Source organism: Octopus bimaculoides, chromosome 4, assembly GCF_001194135.2.
Source record: "Octopus bimaculoides isolate UCB-OBI-ISO-001 chromosome 4, ASM119413v2, whole genome shotgun sequence".
In the NCBI taxonomy this organism is placed as follows: domain Eukaryota; kingdom Metazoa; phylum Mollusca; class Cephalopoda; order Octopoda; family Octopodidae; genus Octopus; species Octopus bimaculoides.
The window spans coordinates 100,272,941-100,287,193 of NC_068984.1; the positions used below are offsets into that span (position 1 = coordinate 100,272,941).

Consider the following 14,253-nt stretch of genomic DNA (forward strand, 5'->3'; position numbering starts at 1 on the left):
GTACTTTATTTTATTGACCCTGAAAGAATGAAAGGCAAGTTGACCCCATGGAATTTGAATGCAAAACATAAAGCCAGAAGAAAAACCACTAAGTATTTTGTCTGGTATACTAATAATTCTGCCAGCCTGCCACAAAACAATAAAAAGAACTATACATAAATGGTGGTGCTCCAGCATGGCCACAGCTCATGAGCTGAAACTAGATAAAATGAAAATGAAAAATGAATTAATTAATATTTGCTTCATTTAAAACAGCTAAAATAGAATTGCCACAACCTTGTAGGTTATTCACAAAGAAAGAGGACAATTGACTGAATTGATGCCATTAAATTATTGCTGCTCATTTTACTGATGATGTCCAGAAGAATGAAAGGTAAAGCTCATGCTAACAAGATTTAAACTTGGAACAGAAAAAAACTATTATTGTTATAGTTTATTATCATCATCATCATTATAATTATTATTACTGAAGTGGATTAGCAGAATCATTAGAGCATTAGAAAATCTTACTTAAGTCAAGTTTGCCTTTTGTCCCTAACCCTAGACTTTAAAATTGTTGGCATTGTGCCTAAATTAGAAATTAAGTACCACTGACAGTATTACTAAGATGGTGGAGAATTTGCAGAATCAGAAAAGCTATTAGACAAAATATTAGGCCGTATTATGTCCCCCTGCATTAAAATTCAAATCTTGTTGAAGACAAATTTATCATTCATCATTTCAGGGTTGATAAAACAGTACCAGCCAAGTACTGGAATGTTAACTTCACTTGAATTTACAGCTTTTTGTCTACATTATAAATGAATTCTTATTAGAATCAAGAGCACATTATATATATATATATATATATATATATATATATATATGAGTGTGTGAAAGAGAGAGGGAGAGAGGAGGAACGAAAAGTACACTAAAGGAAATTGAAGTTTTAGATCTTGCTCTCTTCAACATTTGAGTCCAGAAGAGGTTTGTCAACACATTAAATGTACATGTGTGTGGCAGTACAAGATAATCTAATGGTTCAAACCACAAAAGAGTTGCCATAACTTTGATCAAAGCTAACAAAACAGGCTGATACAGTTAAAATTTACATTAAACAGTGATGTGCACACAAAGAATTTAAGATTTTTTTACAAATCTTAAAGAATTTAAGAGCATCTATGTAGTTGCTCGAGCTGCATGAAATAACAGTCAAATTTCCTTCATGCCAGACCTTACTGCCTTAAGAGAAAAAAGTGGGATAATTATGGCTGGAATGCCTTTGACCATATATCTCAGGAACTAAACAACAAACCAATGCAAGCAGATAAGGTAAAGAGTACCAACACAGCTAAGAGAAATACCATTTAATACAGTTTATTGAGAAACATTGACATAGCTTACATTCACATGAAGTACAGGTATATGAACAAGAATATTAACAAATCTCTCTTACACACAGACAGAATTAAACAAAAGTGCTAAGAGATAACCATGGTTAACATCATAAACTGATATACAGAATTAAAAATGTCAACAGCATTTCAGTAGTGTAGTAAACTCAGAATATGCTTTTGTTTATAATGATTTCATTAGAGAAACATGGACTTCCTGGTGTTTATCGGTGTAGTGACAATAGAGTCACTAAGTTAAAACACATGATTAGTACAGGATTTAACATTTTTAATTCTGATGGTAATTCTTGAATAACTTACAGATCACAAAAAGGGTACAGAGTTGAAATGCACAAGCTTGTAGTCGGGTAGATTAGTCTAGCATTTTAGTGTCACAACCAGTGTGTCCTATCAACTTTCTTACTTCAACCAGGGGGGAATAGATATATTGAGGGCCAAAAGGAGAAAATAAGGGAATGTTAAGTAAATTCTAATCCCACAGGAACTGTCTAATTATCTAATTGAGTGTTGTTAGAAGCAGAACAATTGCCAGAGTGAAGTGATTATCATGACCAGAAGGTCAACCTCACCACTACCACCAACAACACTACTAAAGCTGAAGTATTGTGTGGTCCAAAGCAAAGAGACATCATAACTCTTAATAAGAACACATGGTAAGCAGCCAGATGGAACAACTGATTCAATAAAAACTAAGGAAAGGAACTTCTGAAGTTGGCAGTTTTAATCTCCTTGGGTGGCTAAAGTCAAGGGAGCATTAGATGTTTGACAGGGTCATGATTTTTGTTTTGAAATATATTTAAACCAGGTACACCACTTCAATTTTAAACAGATTTTCAAAAAACATTTGTTACGATTAGAATCATGAGAAAGACAGTTATTGGAGAGCAGAAAACATAACTGACAATGCACTAAGGTTTAATATAACTTGATTTGGTAAGTCCTCACCACCTTTTATATCAATTATATATATATGTGTGTGTGTGTGTGTGTGTGTGTGTGTGTGTGTGTACGTTTGTCTAAACATTACACAATGTCTGCAAATGGGCATACGAATGAGGTTGTTCATTCCCAGTCTTCCATGAAAAACCGTTTGGATCGGAAAAAGTTACTTTACTTGGAAACAAGCGATGGTTGGCTACACAAAGGGCAGCTGGTCACAGAAAAGTATACTTCAAGAAACTTCATTTGACCCATGCAAACATGTGTGTGTATGTATGTATATATATATATATATATATATATACACACACAAAGCATATATGTATACATATGTACACATACATACATATACATGTATATATTCACACACAAATGTACAAATATGTACATATATATACATACATACATGTCTACATACACATGTATACATGCATATACACATATGCTTTCATTTTTACATACAATTTTTTTCATGGAAGGATGTGTTAAGACAAATTAATTATTGAGGCACTGTTTAACAGCTGGATACCCCACCTGTTGCTAACCCTTACTCGTTTCTCAAGTAAGGGATGTCATTTCACACGTTTTCAAATATAAGAAGCAAGCAGACAATTTGTTGACAAAAACGACAAGAACATCACCCTCAGAAAATGTAAACAAACATACAGGCACATAAATATATCAATACATACACACACACATGTATACATATACATGATGAACTGCCTTCAGTTTCCATCTACTAAGTTCAATTATAAGGGGTTAGTCAACCTAGAACTGCACTTGAACATACCTCCCCAATGTGCTGTGCAGTGGAACTGAACTAGAGACCAAGTGGTTAGGAAACATCTCTTTACAGAGCTATGCCTACACCAATTGCATATAAATATTTATACACACACATACTACGTATAAATGCATATCTATACATAAATATATATATATATACACACATATACATATATATTGTATAAGCATGTGTGTGTGAGAAAGGGAGAGAAAGAGTATATTTGTATCTCCTTGTTTTGACTTTGTATGATAGTTACAAATGAATGCCACTGTCATCCAAGCAGTGTCATTCATTTACAATATTGTGCAAATACATGCTTGTGTCCATGGAAATGTAACCTTGCTTGGAAGCAGGTGAGGTGTCAACATATAATAAATCTGCCTCACTCCATGCAAGCATAAAAAAGACGATGATAAAAGAATGAGATATATACATACATATATACACACACACATATATATATATATACATACACTCATTGTCCATATGGTCTGTAAAAGAGACAGCTACTACATCAGTGCAGGGCTGAGAGAGCCAAAGAGGTGTCCAATAAATATCTGATACCAACTCCACCCTACTGTTAAAAACAAAAAAAAACTCACAGCCTGTTAAAATCTAAAGGCAAAACTCCACCAACAGGTCTCGAAATCAGTTTTGACCCTCCTTGCAGAGTTTCACTTGAAAGCCTTAGTTACACATATGTAAGTACACATTCTCATATTTCACTCTCAATGCATCAGCCAGTCCAAGGCCAGATAAGACATGTGCCTAATGTACTACCCTTTACCCTTTGGTATGGAATGGAAAACTATTTGGTTATAAAGCAATCTTCATTATGGCCCACAGGCTGGTTATTATTAGGAATGTGCATATATTTTGCAATTGTGAAGACGCCCTCTCTTAAATTTAACATATATGTATATGTATACATACACAAACACATGTATATCCTCTTTTTAACTCTGTATGATTTCTAAATGCCATTGGCTGTGAAAAGTAATGGTGGATCACAGCAAAATTATTTCATCTCAAAGTACAAAATGCCACAAACTTCAACAATGTATACTTACTTCGGACAATTTTGTTCCTTATGGATATTAAAGGGTTCTGAAGCTTTAAAAGAGCACTCATTTCCCATCGGTTAGAAGTTCCGAGAGAGCTTTTAGAATTATTATACATTCCATAAGTCTGGTCAGTCAAAGAATATCCACTTGCATTTGAAGACGCAAGTGACTGTTTCGATACAGAATTTCCTTCAGGACACATGTCCGTCGTTGATCGACATGCTTTGATCTTGGAAGCGTAACGGTTGTTAATGCTTCCATATTTGTCTTCTGTTGATGACAGTTTGGAATCTGTGTTGAGCTCATCACATGGCAATAATAACTGACTATTACTATTACTGTTATTGCTACTACTACACATAGGAGTGAGCAGATCAGAAACAAACAAACAGGGTTCTGATATAACATTATCCTCTTCTAGTAAACTCACACTTCCAGTGTCTTGTGGGGTCATTGATCGTGATATTGACACTGTCGATGCCACGGACTCCAGCCCTGGAGAATTACTGTCCATTTCAGTTTCGGTTTCGTTTCTTAAGCTAGACACTCCACTATCAACACTGCTTTCTCCCACTGCAAATATATTGCAACTAGTCTTTTCAGGAGGCAACGAATTCATCGTAGTCCTCATCGTCCTTTTCGGAGGTGTCCGTAGGTTTTGAAATTTAGTTTTTTTCCGTTTTGAAGAATAACTTATTACTATGTTTCTATTTGGCTTTAGGCGAGTTCTTCGTTTTTTGGCAAGACAATGTGGAGGGTCTTTCGAGTTCTGATGATGCACTGCCGAGGATGGCGATGAAGATGGTGTCGAGAGGTTATCACAGTCACAATGCTGACTTGACGCATCACCTAGAAATAAAGAAAAAATTACTGTAATTCAAGCAACAACAATAGATGTCACAGAAGATGGTGAATAAAACAGCCACTGCAAGATTGGAATTATGCCGGAGAGAATACATAGTTTATACACAGGATAAATTAAACGAATGGATTAAAGTGTGCAATTTGTTTGGCAATTCTTTGGTATATGTAGACGACGTCATTCACCCTCTTTTTCAGCCTAGCCTTTTTATTTATGCCATGAGGAACCTTGTGTGGGTGAATAAAGTTGTTTACAAGTACAGAAGGATTACCATTTTCTTTTTATTTACAGTGAATTATTTTAACCAACTCATAATGGGTTAAAACACTTCAGCCGTAATAATTCTTTAAAACGACCGCGAACACCAAGAGTCCAACATCCTCCCCACATCTTCAATTAATCATACCAAAACATAAGAATAAGCGCTGCCAACATGGCTAAGAAATTTGAGGGAAGGGTTGGTTAACTGATTAAATTGACTCCGGAAGACTGAAACTCAAAGTTGACCTTGGAGGGATTTGAACTCAAAACAACCGGAAAAACATCGCAAGGCATTGCCATGATGTAAGATCCTGCTGTAGTGTGTGTGTGTGTGTGTGTGTGTGTGTGTGTGTACATACACAAACGACAGACAGAAAAAAATAAATTAAAATAAACTAGTCTTCTAAATAAACCCTTTCCACAGCGAAAAAAAAAACCCACCCAAAAACATGAGTAGAATTTGGGCTGACATGAAATTCCTTGAATACGGGAGGAATTTCTAGAATGTTCACTAATTCCTTTCAATAAAAGAAAAAGGGAAAGAGAGCAAAAAAACGAAATAACTGTTGCCTGAGCAGCTGGCCAACTTGGGATTCGAACTTTTGATCTACATGATAGCAGACGTACAATGTTTTTTTTTAAAATCCTATACCAAAATATGGAGAAGAGGGAGAACAAGAACAAAAACACGTGTCTAAGAGTAATAAAGCTGATTAGCTCTACTTTTACAACAAAGGATCTCACAAAATTCGCGGAACTATAATATATATACATATATATGTGTGTGTGTACTCTTCTGTAATAGTGAAAGAGAGGGAAGAAAGTTTGAGAAAAGTTTCCCACTAAAACTTACAATAAAAACAAGAAATATAGGGAAGGAGTGGAGAAGGTGGAAGGAGTGGAGAAGGTGGAAGGAGTGGAGAAGGTGGAAGGATGGTGAGTAAGGTGACATAAGACAATAGACCGAGTAGGAAGGAAAATGGTAAGAGTAATAAGATAGTGCAGAGGAAGGAGGGGAGTAAAGAAGACTAATAAAAATCATAACAGACGACCTGTCGCAAAAACAAATGACAAAACGAAGTATTGACGAACAATTAAAGACGTGACGTCAATTAATCGACCGTAGCAACACACACACACACACAAGGATAAATAAGGTATTATGAGAGGATGGGAGGGTGGTTGATAAAGACTAAGCTACGTCAAACTAAGATAAATCACATCATCATCATCATCATCAATAGGTAGACAAACTGACACTTACAATAAGACAGTGAGCTCGGAATACGTGGAGACATCAAAATTGTCGACCAGACAACATCAGATTAGTTCTTTAAAATACTGCTATCACGCACTTGCTCTTTCTCTCACCCTGCCTCTCTCTCTCTCTCTCTCTTTCCTCCTCGGCCCCATACCCACGCAGAAACACACTGATCGTGTGAGAGAGTGGGTTGGAGTTTGTAGACCACCTCCTCTCACTGTATGTACGCAGTCGTCACCACTCACCTCTAACACTGCCCTACCATTTACTATCTATACCACTTCATACCACCACTACCACCATATACTATCTAAACCATTCCAAACCACCACCGCCACCACTAAAGAAGCCATCAGTCACTGGGTAGAGCTGGAAGTAAGAGTCATGTTGATCCAAAACTGATGACGACAGTTGACGGGAAGACATACAAAGCTGTGTGTATGTATGTATGTATGTATGTATGTATGTGTAGATAGATAGATACTCACACATACACACATAGGAAGGTTTGGATAGAAAGGGTTTAAGTAAATATATACGTTTAAGAGGGGAAAAAAAGAGGAGTAACAAATTTACAGATAGGCGAGAGAAAACAAAACGAAGTAGGAGGAAGAGCAAGAGAAAGCGGAGGAGGTAAAGATGAGAGGCGGTAGAAATATATTAGTGCCAAATTTAGACACTTCTTAAAAGTCAGATTGACTATCGGACATTGTTCCCACTCATACACACAACACATTTTCTGTTTTTATTTTTCTTTTTTAAAGCTTCACGCCAAGAAAAGATGTACTCGACACATATTGCAGGATAGAATTATTGCACGCAGCTGGCACTTTCCTCTGCCGCTGCTCGGAGTTTTACTAGTTTCCTATTATTAAAAATAGACAGGAGTACCCGAGGGAGTGTACAAGGGAAAAAAAGACGAAAAAGAAGACGCAGGGAGAGATGTAAAAGGAAGCGAGAGCACTTGTTAACGGAGAAACCATCCTAAGTCGTCATAGAAACCACTGTACTCCTTCCTCTCTCACGATAAGATAGTAGAAAGAAATGACAAGATACAATGAGAATAATAAAACACACACACAGATATTTATTTATATATATATATATATATACATACACACACACACAAACTAACAAAGGCCACAATAACTATACTATTAGTGATAGCAACAGTACTAATAGTAGTACTACTATACTATTACTACTACTACTGTTGCTACAACCGTCGTAATAATGGCGAATAAGTGATGACTTCAACAGCGGAAGGTGACTGTATGACACCACTAAACAACGTACTATCACAAATAACAGTAATATATTGAGTATGGTTCGATTTGTTATACAGGCATCTCCCTTCCTCCACCAAAATTGGTCATGTGCGCAGAATTTTTTTTTTCTTTTTACTACAGTTAGACTGATACCAGATACCATTAAAACAATTACTACTACGACGTCGACGGATACACTACAGACTGTATACTATCACCACAGAAGAACGAACCCCTACTACTACCACTACTATCACGATTGATAACACCACCACTACTACGAACATAACCACATCATAGCCAACTGCTGCTACTGCCAGTGATAGCACCGCTACCATCACCACCACCTGCTAAATTATTACTACTAGTACCACCACCACCATAACTTGCAAGTAATACTACTAAAACCTGCTGCTGCTGCTACTACTACTACTACTACTGGCAGCAGCAACTGCTGGCGCCACGTGAGGAAGTCTGCAGAGGTAGAAAATAAAGCACAAGACCCACTGCTCGATTTATTGCGTGTATATATGTGTATGTATACATGAATGTATGTACATGTCCGCGTATGTAAGCTTATATACACACATTATGCTGAATAGAGAGAGTGACAGCTGAATGTTATGAGAATTTTTAATGTGCCAGTGTAACTGGGTAGCAAGATGGTCTTTTGTGTTGGTCTACTGAGGTAAAGACAAGAAAACAGACACACATAACCACCACCACTACCGCCACCGTAAAGATAACAGGAACGACGGTAGGGGTGGCCACACAGGAAGGGAAAGTTGACATGCATCTTCTCACCTCAGACATGATGTAAAGCATTGCTGCCAACGCCTACTGCACTAAAAGCTGCAATGACTGCAGATAATATATCCATAAAGCCCAGCTTGATGGAGTAGTAGTCAATGGCTGCCTTGCATTGCTACTAAACCAACATCCATATATTCTCCATCTTCCTCATCCCGTATACACATACACACACACACACACGTGTGCAAATGTGAGTAATGTATATGGATATTAGTAATGTGTAAGTAGCGTGTATGTGTATATATGAGTAATGTGTGTTTGTATATGTTAATATATATATATATATATATATATATATATATATATATATTAAGTATGTGAGAGTAATCAATGTATATGTGTGTAGCCAGTGAGTCAAGAAGATGGCGATCCCACATTTGTCATTGCAGCAAGAAAATATTTTACAGTGGTGGTGGTGTTGATTGTGTACAGATAGGGAGAGGGGGAACAGGAAGGAATACCATTGAATATGGTAATAGAAGACAATCAAATCACACAAGTGTTTGAATATACACGGTCGCTGTTATCTCGTGTGACCTACGTTGAATGTCGACCTAATAAACTACACTTGAACAGGTGGATTGGTACTCATTGGAATTACATACAAACACACACACGTGTGTTAGTGTGTGTGTGTGTGTGTATACCCTTAGACACTTATAAAAAAGAAAGCCGACGGATTGCAATAGATATAGTTCATTCAACAGAGTAAACATTCTACCAAAAATAGGGGCTAAATCTTGCCGAGCTTAACTCTGCCTTTTCATCCTTCTGGGGTTGATTTAATAGAATACCAGTCGATAGCATGGACTAACCATTAACTTCAAACATTGCTGGCCTTGAGCCTAAAGGATCACTATTTTTATTAGAGTGAGCATGGGTCTTGTGAAAACATTCCTTTTAATGCAAAATGATTTTTCCCTTTTAAATTACATAGGCCGATGGTTACATAAATAATAGAGCACAGATATGACATTCGTGACTAATTTAGAGCAAACATGTGCCAAACAATTATTAACCGCAGAGCAACATGTGATGAGAACACGGAAAACACGATAGTCAAGTTTGTTTTTGTCTCGAGCGTGAAAAAGTTCGTGAGAACTTTCTCTTCGCTACCAGTTTATAACGTACCCACACATATATATATATACATCAATATACACACATCTATGTAAATGCATTTATACAAACATACACATTAATATATACATACAAAAACATACAGAGAATCGTATATACACAAACTACATATCTTATCTATTTATTTGTAATATATTGTATTTGTGCTTCACTTACCCGGGTGGCCGCGGTGGAGGCTATGACAGTGTAAGAGTCTACAGCTAATGGAGAGTGCCTCTTGCAAGGAATAAAACAACAGTGCAGTCCTGCCAATATGGTGCAGTAGCAGCACCTTTAAGGTGTTCTGATCACAGTAAAGGTCCGTCTCACTTTGGTGAGATCTTAAACATTTCATTTCCTATGTCCGGTGATACAAAGAATCACAAGCATCTTTTACGACCAAAAACCAAAGAATAACAATAACCCAAAGAATTAAAACAAACAGATTCACAAATAAATAAATAAAATAAAATAAAAGCAGTCAACAAGTCCCACGGCAAATTTGTGTGTAATCCTTTCTACAAACAAATTTCGATCTCATGACCTATTAGTTCAGTCTAATAATCATCATCAATGGCAGTAACAAAATCATAAACAAACTACTTATTTTTAGAGTGTACTCCTGGTTCCTACTCTTTGAGTTGTTATATTGGTGTTGATTTTTTAAAATCTCCATCGGGTGGGCGGATGGAATCTTGCCAAAGTTGCCGTCCTTTTTGTTTCTTTCCTTTTTTAAATATCAGGATTGTTTTTGTTTTTTTTCTTTCAATCCCTATTTCACCACATTCACATTTATGTACTCGCCAACTGTAGCGAAATCGGGAAGATTAACTTGGTTAACAGTATTTCAACATCGTATATAGCTTTACTCCACAGATGTGTGGATGAAAGTATAACCGTATGTATATGTATCTGTAGTATGTAAATAGTGAGTGTGCGAATAGACAAACACTGATGTAAAAAGGGAGAAAGAGTAGCAAGTGCGCGCCAAGTATTGTTTATCACTGATGTATTACAGTCAACATTACCAACAGGAACTCTCGAGCAACAATAGAGAAAAGACGTAGAATGAATAAACTACACTAACTGATTACAATATATATTACGTATACATGTAAGCATATAGTTTGAAGAATAAATTACGGTAGATTAGCTGATAGTATTTCTTACGTAGGAGGAATCAAAAGACTTCGGTTCCGGATTCCTCCGCACCCTACGTTTAAACAGAACAACTGCACGAACCGGTGACTGACCACACAGTGAACCAATCAGATAATTGTCCGACACGCATATACATACATATATATAAACACATACATACACATGCGCATTACACGGTGTTGCTTCCCCCTGACGTCAACATGAGACACCAAGATTTCTGTCCCTCTATCTTTCATGATTGTTATATAAGAAGGCTAATCTGGCATCAATTTTAAAGAATGCTATAATATATATACGTACAGATGTGTGTGAGACAACATTTATAATAAGTCTGTGTAAGGGTGTATAACAAAATTTATAACAAATGTGTGTGTGTGTGTTCGCGCGCGAGTATGTTATGGCAAGATCTGAAAATAGCTCAATGCTTACTCAATATATCGATTTTTCTGACTGAACCCCAAGCCACAAATTTATAGGGAAACAAGCATAGTTGATAGAATAAACCCCAAGCACATGACTTTTTTTTTGTTATTGTTTTCTTTTCTTTTTTTTACTTCGCATGAGGAAAAATACCACAAAGCATTTTATTTGGCACTATTGTTGTTTAGTTTGTCATCCTTAAGGAATTGAGAGTAATTTTGTATAGGATTGACATGGCGGAGGTCGTGAGTGGTGGTGGTGTATGCATTGAAAGCATATCACTCACCTACACATTCATTGCCTCCAATCAATCTTAACCTTTCCCCACTTCCTCCCGAACTACAGGTGATTGTCGTCAGCTTTACCAAGGTACGTAATTAGGGTAGGTTCACCACCACCACTATCCTTACTTCCTACGCACTCTGCATAACCGAAGATCCTTATCATAACAGAAAGACAAGGAGCATTAAATTAAATTTCAGCTGTAAACTGGATACCTTAATGCTAATTAATTAAAGGCATTAAAATTATTAATATTGTTGTTGCCCTTGTTTTTAAAGGTAATGAATGATATAAGGTATTTAGTTACATTACTACGTTTCAAATTCAAATCCTGCAAGGTCGAATTTGCCTTTTCTTCTGGAGGTAGATGAAATTTACCAAAATAAGTACCAGTTATCTATGGTGTTCATTACATTAACTATTGCCACCTTCCCTCAAAATGACTAGCTTTGTCCTTGTTACAAACTATAATTAGTAACAATTCTATTTTATTTTATACTCTATTGTTATTATATTATTGCAGCAAGTTGGCAGAATCTTTAACAAGGCATTTCTTCTAGTTTTACATTCTGAGTTCGAATCCCACCGAGGTGCATTTTGCCTTTCATCCTTCCAGAATTGATAAAATAACTGTTTAGTACTGGGGCCAAGGTAGTCAACTATGCCCCTCCCCACAATTTTTAGGATTTACACCTATAGTAGAAAAGATTATTATTATTATAAAGGTAGGAAGATGGCAGAATTTTTAACAGGCTGGACAAAATGCTAAGCCTTGTTTCTTCTAGCTTTATATTCTGAGTTCGAAGTTGATAAGATAAATACCAGTCAAACAATGAAGTCAATGTGACAAATAAGCCCTAGTACCCATAGTAAAAAGAATTATTATCATTTCTTTTTTAAGGCACTGAGCTGGCAGGATCGTTAGCCCGCTGGGCAAAATGCCTAACAGCATTTCATCCATCTTTACATTCTGAGTTCAAATTCTGTAGAGGATGACTTTGCCTTTCATCCTTTCAGGGTCGATGAAATAAGTACCGCTACGAACTGAGGATTGACTTCCCCCACCCACCAAAAAATTTCAGGCCTCGTATCTATAGCAGAAAGGATTATTATTATTATTGTTCAGTAGTTTTATTTTTATAACTTGCTTTCACTTCACTACCGAGCGCTGCTCTGTGTGCCTTGGGTATGTGCTGTGGTTTGCTGTGATGCTCTTATCACAGCAAACCACAGCACATACCCAAGGCACACAGAGCTGCGCTTGGTAGTGAAGTGAAAGCACGTTATGTTCTGAGTTCGAGGTTGGTAAGATAAATACCAGTCAAACACTGAAGTCAATGTGACCAATAAGCCCTAGTACCCATAATTTCAGGCCTTCCACCTATAGTAGAAAGAATTATTATCATTTCTTTTTTAAGGCACTGAGCTGGCAGAATCGTTATTATTATTATTATTGTTATTATTATGTGGCAAGCAGGCAGAATCATTAACACACAGAACAAAATGCTGAACAGCATCATTCTTCTGGCTCTTTATAGCCACCAAAATCAACTTTGCTTTTCATCTTTCCTAGGCACTACTACTTTTAAAAACTATTACAGTAAAGACAGAACTGGAATCTGAGTTCAAATCCCTCTGGAGCTTTCTTTCTTTTAACTGCAGGTTGTTCTAATCACTACTCGTTAGCCCCTACTTATCAAACCTATGATCAAAGATGTTCCAACTATGACCATCTTCAGACATTAACATCACTGTCTGAGGAGCCCAGAAATAGTTTGTTACCACATGAACAACAGTGACGATAATTTTGTGCATAGACACAAGGCCAAATGTTGAGAGAAGAACCAAATATATAGACTCATGATTTCACTGGTATTTTGTCTTATTGATTACAGAAGTCAATACAAAAAGTTAATCCTGGAAAGATTTGGACTCAGAATGTAATACAGCAATTTTGAAGAAAGGGTGTCAGTCAATATTATTGACCCTAACATTTAACTGGTTCAGCAACCCCAAAAAGATGAAAAGCAAAGTTGATCTTGGTAGGAGTTGAACACAGAATGTAAAGAGACATTACTACTAAATACCACTAGGCATTTTCTCCAATGCTTTAAAAATGTTGCCAATCCCCTAACATGTATATAAATGAATAATATAGGCATAGGTTTGATATTTTGGAGAAGGAATAGTCAATTAGTAGAATCCTAGTAGTTGATTGGTACAATTTTAATAAATTCGGGAATCTATATATATAAAAATGAGAATGTGTGTCTGTCTGTCTGTGTGTGTGTGTGTGAATCCCTAAAACTCGAGAACTACGCAACCAATTTCATTCAAATTTTACAGATGCCTTACTTAGGGTTCCAGTTGTGTTTTAGTCAAAAAAATTTTTTAACTTCTTGCAGAGTTCGAGCCCAAGGCAACATAATATCTCCTCCACTATTTAAGTATTACGTGTCAAAAGTGAAACAAAAACACTCATGTCAAATACTTTCACTTAAAAAATGAAACTATTCCACTAACTGAAAGAATCACATTTCTATACTGTAATGACAGATACATTCAGAGAGAGATGTATATGTATACATATAGATGTATATGTACACGTATATGTATAGA

General features: G+C 36.3%; 1 protein-coding gene across 2 annotated transcripts in view; it reads right to left on the reverse strand.

The window, feature by feature from the left end:
• LOC106867328 (uncharacterized) overlaps positions 1–14,253 on the reverse strand; it is a 151,419-nt gene that overhangs the window by 32,563 nt on the left and 104,603 nt on the right. For both annotated transcript variants that reach the window (XM_052967314.1, XM_052967315.1), the window contains one exon: positions 4,194–5,036. In XM_052967314.1, coding sequence (XP_052823274.1) covers positions 4,194–5,036 — 843 coding nt within the window. The remainder of the gene's footprint in view (positions 1–4,193; positions 5,037–14,253) is intronic.